Here is a 17,709-nt window from a genome sequence, read left to right as displayed (position 1 = left end):
CCCTCTGATGCTCAAAGGGCAAGAATGACTTGCTTGTGTTGAGAAGAAAGCACCAGAGAACTTCAGGCAATGCTGGACACCCATTGCGACATTTGGGCTCACAACGGACTGTATAACACGTTTCCTATACCATTCATTCTAATCTAAGCTTGTCTTCAGTGAAAGAATTGTACAGCACAATGACAGTTATATAAGTGAAATGGCATTTAGGGTGAACTCCTTATAGGTTCAGACGGAATAGCCCACGACTTTTTTCAATAGTTGAGTTGATTGAGCTATTACAAAAAATAAATTCTCCTAGGAACCACTCCCATAGACTATACATGTATTCTATTTGAGCTGATGACTGTATTGAGACTATCTAGGAACCACTCCCATAGACTATATTCTATTTATGCTGATGACTGTATCGAGACTGTATAAACATACATTGTTTGGAGTAGGACTAATTGAGACTTGGTTTACTTTGATGACAGGGGAAGATAATGTTTGGCTTCATTGATGATCACGTTCGTGATGTCACCGTGACGGTCATATGTCACTTAATGTGCGCACGTAAATATCCATACTAATCGTGAGAAGCTGACCTTCGCCTGTGAATCAGACGTGGACATCAGGTTAGCTCTAACTTAGCAGATGTCAATTGTAGGACAATATATGGATAACACAGTCTTATTAGGGAGATTACAAAAAGAAATAGCCTCGTCAGCGTAACTATTGGTTTCGATTTTTAAGTTCAAAGCGAAAGAAACTTTTTTTTCATTCAAAAAATATAAATTATTATATCGTTTAAAAAAAAAATACTTTTTAGAGGTTCAAAATAACTTGAATCTTTCAACTTACCATTTAAAAACAAAATGAGAGGAAAATACTTAATAGTTAATTGGTTTATGGTGCAGATGTAGTCATTTTATTTATGGCTTAAGATTGTCTTAGATGGTATGTGGCCAATGACTATTTCAGCCCAAAACGCCATACACCGTTTATAGTTCTTTGAACACTCGGATTCGAACTCGAGACGCTCTTTTCGGCAGCTACCTTCTGTTCCTCAACTATTGCTATATTTCGGTACTGGACTGGTCCAAGAACAAGCAGTTTTTATTGTTAATCTTGTTTTTAGATCTTTAGACTATTCGGCCACTGACTTAACGAAACAGGTAGGTCAGGTGTGTGACCTCATTCATCAAAAAGTGAGGGGGTTCCATGGACGATAATCCTGCCACGTTGTTTGCTGACGACAACAAAACCCTGGCCCTGGCAAGTAGGTCATAAAATGTGAAGAGAAAAACAAAGCCCACAGTAGCCTGCTTCCTGTGTATGGAGAAGTTTTTGGATATCGCATTCAAAAAAAATAACAACTAGGTTTAGAAGTTGTAAGCCAGGAAAAGTTGAGATAAACAACTTTCTGTTTTACTCTTGTTCTCACGTCTGACTGCAACAGACTCGCGTCGGAATGATCATTTTATGTTCTGTGTTACCGATCACTTCTGATAGTGTCTGGAGAGCTAGTCCTAGGACTGCATCTAGTTTCTAGAGATTTGAAAAACTTTCAAGCTTATAGTTTGCCCCCTACATTAATAGTTGTGGTTTCTCTTAGCACTGTTTACACACAGTAAGCTTGTTTGTTGGCTGGTGAGAGGGATGTCCCTGTTTACTAATAAAATAAATGTGTTTCCTCTCCGCCCCTTTGATCTGCCAAGCTGTTCACAAATATACTGTACATTTGACATCATCATCTCAGGCAGAATTCTTCCTCCAGGAGGCCAACTTATTCTTGACCGTGATGATAGCGTCGAAATTCAAAATTGTCTTGGTTCACAAAATGTTCATAGTCCATACGCAATGGTGTTTGGCAGTTCTTCCCAGTGTTCCACGGAGCCCTAGTTTTCCGCAGGCCTGACTAGGTGTTCCACGAACTACTGGAATAAGTAACTAGTAGTCCTACACGTGAATTAATATCTAAGTAAATGAAACAAATTGTATTAGTCCTTCTTGGTAATAAAATGAATTCTTTAACATTACAATGAACTTTGAACTGATCTAAAATCTAATTCTAATTTGAAACAAAGATCAAACTTTAAGTGATTTCTGGTCAAGTTTCTCTGACAAGTTTCACAATAATTGAAAACATGCTATTGTTATTTTACAGCCTATGTGCGTAAAGCAGGTTTTTCTTTTTTAGCTTCCAACGAAGTCAAAGTATTGAAAAGGCCAATGATGCCACATCAGAATGCTGATATCAAGAAGTTAGGCTCTAATATATATATATAAAGCTTGTCTTCGAGCCCCAGCTACATATTTTGACACTTCAATGGCAGACAGTCATTGCCCTCCCGTGTTAGATTTAGATTTCTTTTTGCCTTCTGTCCTGGGCAGTGGATTCTCTCAACTGTGTATCCCGCGGCCTTTGTAAGGCATCTCCAGCATTCTCTTTCCGAAGCCGCCTGCAAGCAGGTCCTGTCTTGTAAGTCAGGTAAAGCAAGTTGATGCATAAACTGGTCTTTAAAGCGTTTCCGTGGGGCACCTCTGTTACGCCGACCACCTTTCGACTCACCAAAAAACATATTGCCTTTGGCATATACATATACTTATCTATAGCATTCTGTCCTAGCGTTGACCTGGACACAGAAGTCTACATTTGCTTTATGTCTATCTTTGCCTCGGGGAATGTTAGTCGCTAGCACGGAGTAAGTCTCTTAATCAACGCCATTGTCTTACGTACAAAACATGATTGCAGTACCAAAGTTATGACCTATGTGACCCCCTTAAACATGGTTCAGCAGTCCCGCCACATATTGACTTTTTATTGACACGTCTATGTCGTGAGATTTGTCATTGGCCCTGGGGCAGGGAGGTGGTTGTCACGCTTCGCTGTCTGGGTGTGTGTGTTTTGGTCACTGGGACCAACTTTTTTTTTTACCTATCGTTGTCTTTGATTTATTGTATAGATAGAGAGTTATGAAGAGAACACTATATCATCTGTATCTATTTTTCATTAAAGTCTATTGCTATTTTCAGTCTCGATCTAGTAGACGAGATCAAGGCGGCCGTCATGCTAACTTTTGATGTTCCTATTCCTGGAACTTATTAGTTTGATGGTTTCAGATGACTAGTCCTATTATAATCTTAGAGGAACTGAGCACTAGTTCTCAGAACGGGCAGCTTCTCATACAGTTTGTCTTTGAATGGGATAGTCACTAGTTTAATCTGGGCTCTTGATAAACTATAGAGTCTGAAAGACGTGGTCAGCATTCTGTGGGAACACTCCATGAGGGCATAGTTCGTATGTTTCAATTTTTTTAATCTACCTGGACATGTTTAATATTGCTGTGCCCTGAAAAAAAAAATTACAGATATACGTTGTTAGTAAGAAATCTTTTTATCACTACTATTTGGATGACTACTGGTCTATCTTTGGATTACTTTCTCTCTTCATGGAAAGCGGTGGGTGTGGGTGTGTATGTGTAGTACAGGGGTGATAATAGGGCTGAAGTACCATTAGGTATAGACTTCGCCCCCCTGGAAAATGAAACATTCCAATCGTTAGCCACGCCGTAACTTTGACCAGTTGACACCCTTCTTTGAATGTGCCCTCCGAGACTTCGTAGTCACCTGCGTGAGTTTGCACTTCATCTAGTCAGCAACACTTGTTGACCTTGTGGTAGATAGTATTGTGGTCAGTGACCTTGTCCATCTTCTCAGTACAGTGGGTCGTTCGAATTAAAGCTCACTTCAATAATCGCTTCACCAGTGACAGAGTCATCTCCCCCAAATGTAGCGGAAGGGATAAAGTCGCAAGAAAAGTTCCAGTTCTGATAGAAAACAAAAAAAAACAAAAATATGTGTAGAAAACTTGAGTCGAAATGGATGGCGTTTTGTTTTTCAATTAGAGTTCTCCCCTTGTTTCTAGCATGACAAGGTTCAGGCTCCCCCCTCCTCCCAACATTGCATTCCGGTGCAAGGGCACTTAACTTGTTTGGTAGCATTTCACTGATAGGCCTTTCTAGTCAGGTACCTTTGTGACATAGAACTGCATTCATTACATACCACAACTTTGTTTTACATATACTGAGGACATATTATTCATGCATGCACGTGGTATGTCAGAGATATCTATTTATAGAACACACCGTTACAAGACGACCAGCTGGGTTCATGTTTTTATTTCACTTGAATAGATTGCGTTTTGTTCTTTCTCTGGTCATTGAATAGACCATGGTGAATGGGAAACATGATTTGATCTGTCTTGTTCTTGGACAGTGATGCCCAAAATACGGCCCGCGACGTGGTTCCATCCGGCCCGCCGAAATGTCGGCACAACGTATATAAAATCAGCTACCCCCCCTAAAGAAAAGGTTTAATAAATGTCTCCGATGATTGGTACAATGACTAACATTTGTGCGTTTATGAGACTCTTAATGTAGAATTTAGCATAAATACAAAAAAAAACAAAAAGAAAAAAACTTTACTTTTTTGGCAGAACATGATAATAAGTTGAGTTGCATATAAAGTGTAGCTGTTTTTTTTTTAAAGAAACGCGATTATAAAACAAATTTGACGTCATTGAATAAAAAAAAAAAGATTGTTAAACTACGTCTAGAGATTGGAAGATTAATGTTAATATTTACCAAAAAGAGACAAGAATATGAGTCGTTGGTAAAGCTAGCTACAGTGTTGCTCATATTTTTAGTAAAGAAATGAAGCCGTTTTCTGACGCATGAGATAATAATATCCCATTAATGAATGTAAGTGCTAGATCCAGGGGGTTTCTAATCAAATAGTTTCAGGTCAATTTCATTTCATTTTTGTACCTTTCCTTTATGTGGCCCGCGACACCAATGTCGGAAATTAAAATGGCCCGCAGGTCGATTTATGTTGGGCATCACTGTTCTAGGAGATCTCAAAGTTAAGCATAATTTGGCGTGACAACAAAATTTGACGTCAAGGGACTTGGGGCGTGACGCAACGAAATTTGGTGTGACACTATGTGATAATTTCCTACAACGCTACACGTATCTTCCCATGAATGAGAAGTGAGCATTATTTTCTTAGAGCTCCACATTTCTTAGATTTCCACATTTCTTGTGTTATCTCGTTCATAAAGTGTCTACATGTAAGACAAATGTGTATCTTAGAGCTGAACCAATAATCCTAATGGCCTCAACCTGTAGCGTGTACCAACAGCACTGGAACACACTACCTATGGAGTGAAACTGTGAAGGACTTAGCCCCCCCCCCCCCCCCACACACACACACATGGTTGAACAGGTCTACAGTAGTTGTTAGGTGTTTAATGTTCATTCTGTCTATCAGGATAGAGACTCTTTACAAAGGTTATATCAACTCACTCTGTCAGGTAAAATGTTTGTACACGTTAGTTCTCGCGCACCCATTCTTGGATCAAGTTGAAACTTTACACAATAATTAATTGTACCCAACAAAAAATGAATCAATAAAAAGATGTATTCAATTAGTCAATTAATTATTGGAAATTCTTTATTTTGTTTGATACCAAAAAGATGAATAATCCTTAGGCATTAAGAATTGGCTATATATGTGGGATTTTATCTTGTTAGGTAATTGTATACGTTATTTCTCCCATACCAATTTGTTGAAATTTACCATCACAATTATTTATTTTACCCAACAAAACAATTTAAAAATTAACCAATTAGTCAATTAATTATTGGTAATTAATTTTTTGTTTGATCTCAAAAAGGGATATGAATTCTACATTATTGAGAGTATAGTTGTAAAGTGTTCTTCCCCTTGGATAAGTTTTTTTTTTTTTTTAAAGTAGTTCTATATTTTGCTTGTTAACCATCCAATCGTTTGAAGTTCTTCAAAGTAAGCTAGTTATTTATGAAGTACAGTACTCTGAAGTTTCAGTGGGCAAGTCAATGTGTAAGTCATAAGCAAGTAGAGTCAGTAGACTGTTTAACTAAAGCTTTAGATCTTTAGTCATCAGTTGGTTTGATCAAGACATGGGGCATGACTTAAAGAAGTCAATCTTATGCTTCTCTGGTTGTGTAGGGGAGTCTTACTATCTTTTGTATATCTGTACATTGGGAACGGGTGATAATGTGGACCATGGTACACTAAGGTTAGAGGTCAAGTATTTTACGTCAGTGGCATTTTAAATAGTTTTGGACTCACTTGTTTTTGTTTTTCTTCTCCGGAGTTTTAGGGGAGGGGGGGGGGAATTTAAAAAACAACAAAAGCTGCTATTAAGACCAGATAAAAAGCTTTAAATTGAGTTGGTCTTCTTTCTGTTTCTTAATTGGATCACACAAGTGTTGTGTAACACTATTTCATATATTTGTGTGAAGTTCCATGCGCCTCACACGTGGGACACACAAGAGACATTAAGCTACTTTTATTTTCTTCTTGGAGAAATGTCCATGACTACAAAGAGATATATTACTCATGGTAAACCAGTCGCACAGGCTACAAACTCAAAATATCTAGGTGTAATAATAAATGAAAACTTATCACGGAAAATCCATATTGATAAAATGATTTTAAAAATCAAGCAAAACATTAGGGTTGATTAAAAGAAATTTTTAACAAATCAAACAGAAACTAAAACTAAAATGCTATTTAATTTTAGTAAGGCCAATATTAGAATATGCATCTTCTGTTTGGGACCCCTCAATTGAGAAAACATAAAGAAACTAGAACAAATACAAAAACAGAGCAGTGAGATTGATAACATACAAATATTCCAATTTGAATACAATAACACTCTCAGTAAAATCACTCAACTTAGAGATACTTCAGGACAGAAGAATAAATAGTAAAGTAGCTATAATACATAAAACACTGAACCATTATTTACAATTAGAAAAACACACAAAGATAAAGCACATTTCTTTTTCCTTATGCTAGAACTAATTCTTCCCTAGTGCCATTAGAGATTGAAATGGGTTTCCCGAATCAGCCAGGAAAACCAAAGACTTAGCAGAGTTTAAGTCATTGATTGACATGCATGACTAGATTGACACATGAAATGTGTGGACGTAATTACCTTCATTTTGAAGTAACCTCTGTCATATACAAGATAGGTTCTGTTTAATTACTGTAAATACAAGTTTAGTGTGGGCATTCATTATGTATGTCCACCCACCCTTACTCCCTTCACAGTCTCTAATTGTGTTTCCCCCTAACTCTATTACCCCCCACTTTTTGTTCCCACTCCTCCTTTGTTTCAAGAAGTTTTCTTGTGGCTCAAGCGGCATATCCTCCCTCTGGAACTCTCCCTGTAGAGAAAACATCTTGACACTGCAAGGCTGGCTTATCGGCAGTTACACCGTGCTAGGGTCGATTTTTGTCTTTACTTTAGAGACCTTTAGATCTTGTGACATTCTCCGCCCCATCCTGACCTGGCCTTTGTACACAGTGTAAAGATGTCGCTCTTGGGAAATTGGATTGGAAATGATGAGTTGATGATATTGACCTGATAGCTTCAGCGCGCAGTTTGACAGCGAGGTTAACCATGTCCCCCAGCTGGACACCCACTGTCACAGGATCAACTTGTCACACAGGCTTTCACTCGAAATAGGAGGCTACCTTTTTTGCAAGCTTATCTATCTATCTATCACATATTTCATTCTGTCTTTCTATGTATCTGTATATCTATCGATCGATCTATCAGTCTGTCTGACGTCTGTCTATATTTCATTCGTCTGTCTGTCTATCCATCAATCAATCTATCTACTATTTATCTTTAGTCTATCTATATTTCGTTCTATCTATCTATGTATCTATCTATGTATCAGTCTGTCTATGTATTATCTATCTATATATCTATCTATGTATCAGTCTGTCTATGTATTATCTATCTATATATCTGTCTATGTAACAGTCTGTCTATGTATTATCTATCTATATATCTGTCTATGTATCAGTCTGTCTGTGAATTATCTATCTATATATCTGTCTATGTAACAGTCTGTCTATGTAGGCCTATCTATCTACCAGCCTGTATATCTATCTATCTATCTATCTATCTATCTATCTATCTATCTATAAGTATCTATATATTTTTATCCGTTTCTCCCAATGTACATAATAGAACTAGCTCGTGTATATTACTATTTGAATGTACTGCTCACTTCTTCACCTGTCATTTCTTGTGTTGTTTTCTTTCATCAGTGTCACACACATGGTCGGTGGTCATCTTTGTCCTAGTGTGTTCCTCTTTACTCTTGCCATGATAGAATCATTCAACTATCATTAACAACTTTGTCTCCTGTAATAATTCTTGATGACTTCTTTTTTTTAACTGATTGATTTACCATGAAGCACCTACACCAAACACACACACACACACACATTCAAAGAACAATTTTAATGACAACAAACTATACTACAAACTAGCTTTTGTAAACGTGAAGTTGAATAGTTCTGTCAGCTAATCATCCTGACGATGTTAAGATGTATTACTTCCCTTTGTGTTCACTTAGTCTTCCTCTGTGTATGTGTTTGTGTGGTTTCCCCTAGATCTAGTGGAGTTGTAACAGAAGATAGAAGCGAGGTCATAGAATCGAGTGTGTGGAAAGAATTCGTCACATTCACACTAGTCATGCTTGAGATACCAATAGGGGAGACAAACCTTGGAAACAGTACAAAGTGATGTAACTTAATTTTAAAAAAAATAGGAAACAAAAGATACAGCAGTAACATGAAACAGAAGACTATTGTATAGCCAAACAAAATGTAGCTGCTTCGAACTTTGATGAACATAGTTTTTAATAATTCAATGAATTTCTTTCAGAACTAATTCTAAAAGATAGTCACTAAATAAAGAATTAACTCTATGACTAGTAATTCAAATTACACTTGACTCCCATCTATTTAAACTCTCCATTGTAGTGTATTAGACTTACAGGTTTCCATTAGAAGTTTTAACTTCATCATTATTATATTATTTGATCACTCCATTCAGCTTGAATTGAGATGGCTTGAGAACACATTATATCATGTCACTGACCAAACTTTGGACATTGTTAGAGTAGAGATATATATGTACAATAGATCTGTGCTGAGATGTACAAAGTTGTTACATGTATCTAGTTTTTTAGTGCTAGTAATAAAACAATGATCATTTCTTTGCTGTTGACCCCCTGGGAACTGGTGCAGTTACAGTAGGGTGTGTAGTAGAGTGAACACAAAGATGTTCTGATTGTACAAGCTGACTGCTAGACAGTCATGCTGACTATATTAAATATTTGTTGTTATCTCTGTATCTTGTGGATCTTAATGAAGAAAACTTTTAGTTGTGTTATAATTAATTACACCATCTTTCTCTCTCATTTTCTCTCTATTTTCACATGTAGTGTATTTCACTGATGCACAGATTGTGATTTGTTACTGATCATTATACATTATGTACTCTTCAATGTTCCCATTACACTGCCGCACCTGTAGATTGTATATTGGTCTTTATGTAAATGTTCTATGCACTTTTAACCTAGTTCAATGAGTTTTATACTGATGATCTGATTTGATGAAACAAACATGAACACTTTCATTATACACAAAACTAGTTGTACACTTTACTAGCCAATGATGTACACAAAACTAGTTGTACACTTTACTAGCCAATGATGTACACAAAACTAGTTGTACACTTTACTAGCCAGTGATGTACACAAAACTAGTTGTACACTTTACTAGCCAGTGATGTACACAAAACTAGTTGTACACTTTACTAGCCAATGATGTACACAAAACTAGTTGTACACTTTACTAGCCAATGATGTACACAAAACTAGTTGTACACTTTACTAGCCAGTGTTATACACAAAACTAGTTGTACACTTTACTAGCCAGTGATGTACACAAAACTAGTTGTACACTTTACTAGCCAGTGATGTACACAAAACTAGTTGTACACTTTACTAACCTGTGTTGTAGTACACAAAACTAGTTGTACACTTTACTACCCAGTATAGTTTCATTATGTGTGCTAAATGTTTTATAAAAATGTAAATGTTTTAACAAAATTTCATTAAAAAAGGTTACAATCCTCAGTCTCATAACTGTTTATTATTTTTGTTTTAGTGCAGTTGAAAGGTTTAAGCTGACCAGCAAGAGCTGACTCTATCATCAGATTTGTTCTGAGAGAAAGAGAGGACTCAGTGCTCCGCCATCATGTCTGTGAACGATGATGGTCAGCTGTCTAGTAGTGACAGCTTTTGGGAGGTAGGCAGGTATATGAGGACAGTGAAACGCTGTGACAATGGCTACCAGCTGTGTAACCACCTGAGGAAGCTGATTGAAGAAAGAAATGAGATTGAGAAGAAATATGCTGCCATGTTGACAGAGTGGACAAAAAAATGGAATAATTTTCTAGATAAAGGTATTTCTTTGTTGTTGTTGTTTTGTTTGTTTGGAAGAAAGAAGTTAATTTGTTCATTCCACCTTACAAAGATGAAGTGAACTTGTGTACACATTTCTACACAAACATTTACAGTACTGTCCCAATTTTATTTTATTACATTCTACTGCTTTTTTTTTTAATTAAGGATTTGAGCTCAATAGCATTTTGATGCCTGTGTGGAGTTAAGCCTGAGTCATCTTTCAACTGAAGAGGGTCACTGATTTATTGGATGTCATTGTTTTTATTTAGGCCATTTCCTGCTGAATTTAGTCTCATAAGCAGGAGTTCTCATGGTGTATGATTTTCATCCAACATTTTAGTCGACCAATGACTTGTAAAATAGCTTGAAGAAAACTGAAAGATAAGAATGTAATAGTGTGGAAGGTACAGCAGGGCTTATTTGGGTTGTACTTTTCTGTAGAAATAGATGAACTTTACCCTGTGACCTTGCTAAAATATTTTTTGTTATCTACCTTCAGGTCCAGAGTATGGCACAACTCTAGGGGCATGGAAAGGTGTCCTCACTGAAGCTGATGGTGTGGCTGAACTCCACAATGCCATGGCTGAAAAGATGATGGATGATGTCCATACCAAAATAAAATTCTGGCAAAAAGAGAACTATCACAAATCAATGATGCACTTCAAAGAAACAAAAGAGTTTGAGGATAATTTCAGAAAAGTAAGTTGTTTCTACAAACACTAATCAGTTTGTTGTTTTTGATATAACATGAAGACTGTTTGATCAAACTGATTCAAGAAAATCATGACTATATTTCTATGGACAATTCATTTAAGCTTTTCATTTTATATTATTGCTTTCTGATTTAATTCATTGTTTCAGTTAAATCAAATGTGATAAGTTTTTGTATACATTTCTCATTAATTGACAAAAAAAAACATTTTTTACTCAGAAAATAAAGTTGTTTTTATTCTTGTTTCTTTCTATCAAGCATCAATAATTTTCTCAGCACAATGGGGATTTGAAATGAATTTTACACAATCTGGATGTTTTAAGACTCTCAATAATATATGTACCTTTGTTGTAGGCTCAGAAACCATGGGCTAAGAGGTTGGCTAAAGTAGTAGCTACTAAGAAAGATTACCACGTGGCATGTAAAACTGAAAAGAGCACAGCAAATCAAGAAAATAATTCCAGGGCCGACAGTTCAGTTTCACAAGAGCAGGTATAAATATGTTTATATTGCTTAAATAAAACTGCACCAATAGCTCTGTCATTTCTGGCCTCTCTAATTTTTCATTTTATATGTTTCGATTGTTCCTTCATAAAGATTTTTACAGCCTAGCCCAAACCTCTCCCAGGACAACCACAGGGATTGGGGTGGATAGAGTTTGAATCTGGGACCATTGAGACAACTGTCCAGCATACTGTAATAACTAAAGTGAGGCAACTCAACGAGGCACATATATGTTTATTTACACGACATCACAGGTACGCAAAACAACATCTATCTTAGGCACAGTCTTTTCACTTCGGCTCTCAACTTGGGCGGAAATCGTTCTCTCTCTTCCTAATGTTGACATCCTTCTCAGTCTAGTTTATCACAGTGCGCACCTTCTAGCTTAGATAGCGGTGCGCATGGCAGAGTTATAACATTGCACCCTTCTTAGAGCTTTTCGTCCTGAAAAGATACAGTGCAGTGGAGGTTTGACAGTTCAGGTGGAGGTCGATCGGTGGTAACCACAGACGTTAGGGTGCCTGTTGCTCACAAAGCCATCTGCACAGTTTTCCGTGGTCGTCGCTTCCTCTTATTCCAGTTGACCAGGCTGTTGTTGCGACGATGACGTGGCCGTTTGACACACAAAGAGATAGTGTTGAGCACTGTTTTCTTCAGCACAACCGTTGATCGAACACGCTGTCTCAGCAGACTTTCCTGACAGACAAAGTCCAATGCACCGCAGTTATCCTCAGCTAACAGTCTCACGTCCAGAAGATAGGTCTCTTCAGGTTCAAGTGGAAAATGTCTTCCTCTTGACAGCTCAGATTTAGAGTGGTTTGATTGACATTCATCTATGCCATTGTCGATGATGATGGTAGAAGTACACATGCCCTGTTGGTGGTTTTCTTGGCATCTAAATTCTATGTGTGATGTGCCGCACGTACAGTTCATGGTAAACTTCTGGATGCAGTTGTCAAGCTACGAATTTCCCTCGTGAGATAGGCAGAGGTCTTTAAGGTCCATAGCAACAGGCTTGAACGCAGATCCAACGTTGTCTTGATCTATCCAGCTCATTAAGGTACTGGTAACAGGTACAACAGGAACAAACGCTTCAGGCACATAACAGACTTAAGTTAAGGTACTGGTAACAGGTACAACAGGAACAAACGCTTCAGGCACGTAACAGACTTCAGTTTTTTCATTTGTCTCTTTCCCTTCAATTCTGTACATTCCGTTGAGATCATCGCAGCAATCGTTGTCGCGTTTCTTGTCTAGAAAGTCACAACTACAAGACTTGCCCACAACACAGACACAGACAGTGCTCCAATCCCCAGCGTCTCCGTCACCACTGTTTGTGCAGCCACAGTCCTGACCATGCAACTTCTTCACCGAGTCTACAGGCAACTGCTCCTTCATTAACGAGTCTATTCCTCCTTTCGCTTGAGACACCATTTTATCAAATTGATCTGTTTGTCCTTCCACTTGCAATACACTTTCATCTACCTTACTCCCCATCCTGTTAATTTGTTCACGCGTTACATCAATTTCTTCCTGTATCTTGTCAATGAGCTCATAAATCTCTGGTTTAATTTCAAATAAGTAGGTCTAATTGTTTCATAGCTGCGTTGTAAATCCAACCTCCTCTCGTTGAGTCGCCTATAATCCCACTTCTGACACCAATTGTAATAACTTAATTGAGGCAATTCAATGAGGCACATATATGTTTATTTACACGACATCACAATTTGAGGAATCGGGGGCCGCATGTATATATGTACATATATTTATATGTACTTACAGGCGGATGTCAGGTGGCGACCCACATCTAAGGGTCTGACAAGGCGTGGTAGCACGACCATGTCCAGACTTAGGATTGGCCACACCTACATCACGCACTCTTTTGTACTGAAGAGAGAGGAGCCCCCACTTTGTGAGTACTGTGACTCTCGCCTCACCATGGAACATATCCTCGTTGATTGCCCCAGATACCAGGATGTCAGGGCGAAATATTTTAGAGCCACTAATTTAAATACACTATTTGATAATGTCGACCCTGGAAAGGTACTGGGCTTTATCCGGGAAGTGGGGCTATCTATGAAGATCTGATTTATGAATTTGTGAACATGCACTATTTACATTAGATTTTTACCAAATATTTAAATTTTTACTACCTTTACTATTTTAACTGTGAATAGACCTTGATTTTAGTGATATGACTGTATAGAATTTGGCCCTTGTTGTTTAGAGAGAGAGGGATCCTTAAGGGACTGCAGGCACGACATGGCCTAAATTGTGCCGATGTGCCTCAAATCAAAAATCAAATCAAATCATGTACTTACAACTTTGAAAAATATGTTAGCTAACTGTGTATAATGTCTTTTAATTCATATTTATACTGTATTATACATTCTTTTTTTCACACTCCTAATTTAGAAAATACAACAAGAGTTAGCAAAAGCAATTTTACTATTTTTTTAATTAAAATTTGCTATTGTTTTTTTACATCACAACCTTTAACCCCAAATGTACAGTTGCACTTAATGTGAAGTATTTAATTGATTACACTCATTTGTAATGTTCCGGAACTGTGGAACTAGTTTACTTGTTGTTATCCTTGTGACTGCTGTCAAATTACAGTCAGTCAACATCAACCTTTGATTACACTTTTTTAGTTTCCAAAAAAAATGTTTCTTCACAAAGTATGTTTACCCAAATAATGTGAAATTTTAGAAGCAAAGTTTTTTTAAACTTGAAAATACAGCTTCTGGCACCCATGAATCTCCCCTGGAAGAACAACTGAATGGAACTTCTCTTTCAGGTCATAATTTGCATGGAGTTATGTTCTTTGAAGCTGAATCAGTATCTGCGCTAAATGGTGAGCTGATGGTATTGAAAATTCTTTCTTGGAGTCATAAATTTGCCTTTATAAGTTCCATAATTAAGGAATCTAAAATAAGTCTTGTACTTTTAACCATCACTAGAAATAGTTTCACTTTCAGCTAAGGAAAATGACAAAGCCTGTTTTCACTCGCTTGCCTGGAGAAATTGGAAAGCCTTGTTTGAAAAGACTGCGTTTACATTGCATATGCAAAAAACTCATTGCAGTAGCTGCCAAGAAAAACATGAAATCTGTCTTCCACTTTTCATTAGAAATATTAGTAACAAAGTCACAGTCAATGTCCTTCAAGGAACATAAAAATTTCTTCCTAGAGATTTTATATTCTTCTCATTATATTGCCCATGCTAAGCCAACATCGGAATATTTTGTTTCTAAATCTTCTTGTCAGAACTGCCTGTGGTTAACACCAATAGCTGTGATAACTCTGGTCACAATAATATATGTGTAATATGTTGTTTTATGTAGCTTTGTGCAGACTTTCCTGTTTACATATTCTTTAAAACAACAACAAACAAACTGTTTTTCTTAGACAAAGATCGAGCTCCATAAGTTGTTTAACTTGTCTTCTTGTTCCAAGCATACCCAACACTCAACACAGTTCTTCATAGCATTAAATAAATACTGGCCTGAGATTGTGTCTTAGACTGAGTGTATTGAAGTAAAGCTAATTAGTTTAATCTTCGTTTACTTGAAACTTTTTATAATGATACAATTCAATAATTTATATAGATACTTAGAATAATTTGTTTAATATATTTGCATTTTTATATGTCTATATTGTGGGCACACCTTATTTCTAAAGGTGTCCGCGGGCCACATAAAACACACAAGCATGTGGCCCGCGGGCCGTAATTTGCCTACCCCTGAATTTCATGATGAAATCTTACAAGTGTTGTGTTCTTAATTTAAAAAAAAAAAAAAGAGATGGGGATCTCAATGTACTGTTTGCTGACTAGCATTGAATTTGGAAATCTAATGTGTGACTTGAAATCTTCTTGACAGCATTCTGGAGCTGTATCTTCTTCTTTGCTATCATTGAAAGTGTTGGCTGGTTCTAGTCTGTTTAACATGGAGAAGGTGTGCTTTAGGTGGAAGGCTCTCTGGTATAACCAACTGTATTTGTACTTTCCACAGTTGAAAAAACTTCAGGACAAGTTAAAGAAATGTCAGCAGGAAGTGGAGAACACAAGGGAGAAGTACACTGCTGCACTGAATGATTTAAACAGTTATAATGCCAAGTATATAGAGGATATGACAGAGGTAACATGCTCTGGCTAGGCTCAAATACTAGATTAACTAATGGAATACTCAAATAGTAGATCGTGTTCAGTTCTTGGAGTTTCATTAACTACTTTTTTTCTTCATCTACATTTTAAAAATATGGAAAAATAATCTTGCTATTTTATTTCTCTTTTTAAGGCTATGTGAGACACTTGACACTCTTTTTTTATTTATCAATCAATTTCATCCATATTTCACATGTATAATCCCTATAAACAACCATTTTAAAAAATATTGTTAAAATTGTTAGCGCTTTACTGGTTGTCATGGTAATGGCTGTCATATTGGATTTTTATCTTTTTTAAATTGCTAAGGGTTCAAAACTATTTATCCAATTACCAAAACAATGTATATAGTGTATTAAGCAACCATGCCACAACATTTTCTATATTCTAGTTTGTCAATATTAGGAAAACTTTCTTTTTCATTAATTTTTGTTCTGACCTTGCTTAAGAAAAAAGTTTTTTTTCATATTTCATACTTTTTATTGCAATTAAGACAAAATGTTACTTCAAACATGAAAAAGTTAATATAAAAGTTGTACTTGGTAAAAGTTAAAAGCAGGACAAGTTTGAATGAATTCTATGCATAAATAGCGAAGTTTTAGTAAAAAATGTGAATAAAAATAGTATTTTGAGAAAATTGCAAAAAAAGTAGAAAATTTTTAATGAAACTACTTTTCCTTAACTTTTTTTTACAAAATTTTGAATGCAATTTGTTTATTAGCATGTAGAGAATAAACAGATGACGTTTCCTTATAATATCTTGAATAATAAACTCCAAAAAATGGTCAGAAGTCCTAAATTTTAAAAAAATTATTTAAAAAGTACTCAACAAGTTTTTAATATAATAAGCTTATTTATAAAATTCATATAATATGCTTAACAGTTAAGAGATAACATTTGAGATAAATAAGGCTGAGAGTAGTCAAATCGCAAAAATGAAGAAAAATGTTTAAAAATTTAAACCATATATAATTTTTCAAATAATTTACATACAGTCTCTTTTTAGACATAATGAGAATAAATATTTTAATTTTTATTTAAATATTTTTATAATAATGATGCTATAAAAAAAAAAAGAAAGATGATTTATCATCTAATAAACAAAAATCTGTAATGCCATGAGGCAATAAATCCAAGATAATCTTCTCATTTCTTCATCAGCTGTATATACCTTGAACATTTTTACTTTTCTTCATCAGCTGTATAGACCTTGAACATTTTTACATTTCTTCTAAATGATACAACAGGTTTTATTTTTTTGTGCCTATATTGGGAGTGATAGCTGAAACAAAACAAAAAATTAACAAACATTTTTTTTGTGTTTTTAATGAGTTGTGGAATAAATTATTAATTTACAAATTAATATTAAATTATATTTTAAAAGCATATAGATGTTAAAAAAATGTATAAATATATACATATGTTTATATACTTACTATTTAAATAGGTAATCAGTGATTAAATAGTCGAGCGCCATACCGAATATTTAAATAGGTAATCAGTGATTAAATAGTCGAGCGCCATACCGAAGCCAAAATGCTGCACTTGTTCTTCTTACTGTCACCCTGTTTCCATAACTTTCAAGTCTTGTTTTTATAGGTTTCAAACATTTATTGTGAAGTGATTTTACTTGTTAGTTTAAACCTGGTGTGATGGGTGAGAGTTTAAATATAGATCTAGATCCATTATGAACCCATTGAGTCTCTATCTATAGCAGTACCATGTTACAGTTATGTACAAGAACTCTTTGCCAGATCTGTAGTTTTTGTTTCATCCTCTCTAACTTCCTGCATAAAATGAATTTGAACTAGATTTAGAAATTATAAAAATGTATAAATGATTATTTATAATTGATTACAAAATATATGAATATATATAGACATTCTAATCTCTAGATCTAACCAGACAGATAATGAAAATATAAATAATTCAATTAGGTCTAGACATTTAGATCTATGAATC

The 17,709-nt window shown here is 35.7% G+C and overlaps 1 protein-coding gene across 11 annotated transcripts in view; it reads left to right on the top strand.

The window, feature by feature from the left end:
* The window catches only part of LOC106054434 (protein kinase C and casein kinase substrate in neurons protein 3-like), a 228,999-nt gene that overhangs the window by 17,604 nt on the left and 193,686 nt on the right, over window positions 1–17,709 (top strand). For 9 of the 11 annotated variants that reach the window (XM_056044743.1, XM_056044749.1, XM_056044748.1 and 6 more), the window contains exons 2-5: window positions 10,066–10,363; window positions 10,864–11,063; window positions 11,431–11,568; window positions 15,596–15,721. In XM_056044743.1, the coding sequence (XP_055900718.1) occupies window positions 10,156–10,363; window positions 10,864–11,063; window positions 11,431–11,568; window positions 15,596–15,721 (672 nt within the window). In that variant the 5' untranslated portion in view covers window positions 10,066–10,155. The remainder of the gene's footprint in view (window positions 1–10,065; window positions 10,364–10,863; window positions 11,064–11,430; window positions 11,569–15,595; window positions 15,722–17,709) is intronic. The other 2 variants (XM_056044742.1, XM_056044741.1) reach the window with 1 other exon arrangement.

Source organism: Biomphalaria glabrata, chromosome 10 (genome assembly GCF_947242115.1).
Source record: "Biomphalaria glabrata chromosome 10, xgBioGlab47.1, whole genome shotgun sequence".
NCBI classification, from domain to species: domain Eukaryota; kingdom Metazoa; phylum Mollusca; class Gastropoda; family Planorbidae; genus Biomphalaria; species Biomphalaria glabrata.
This window is presented reverse-complemented; position numbering and strand designations above follow the sequence as displayed.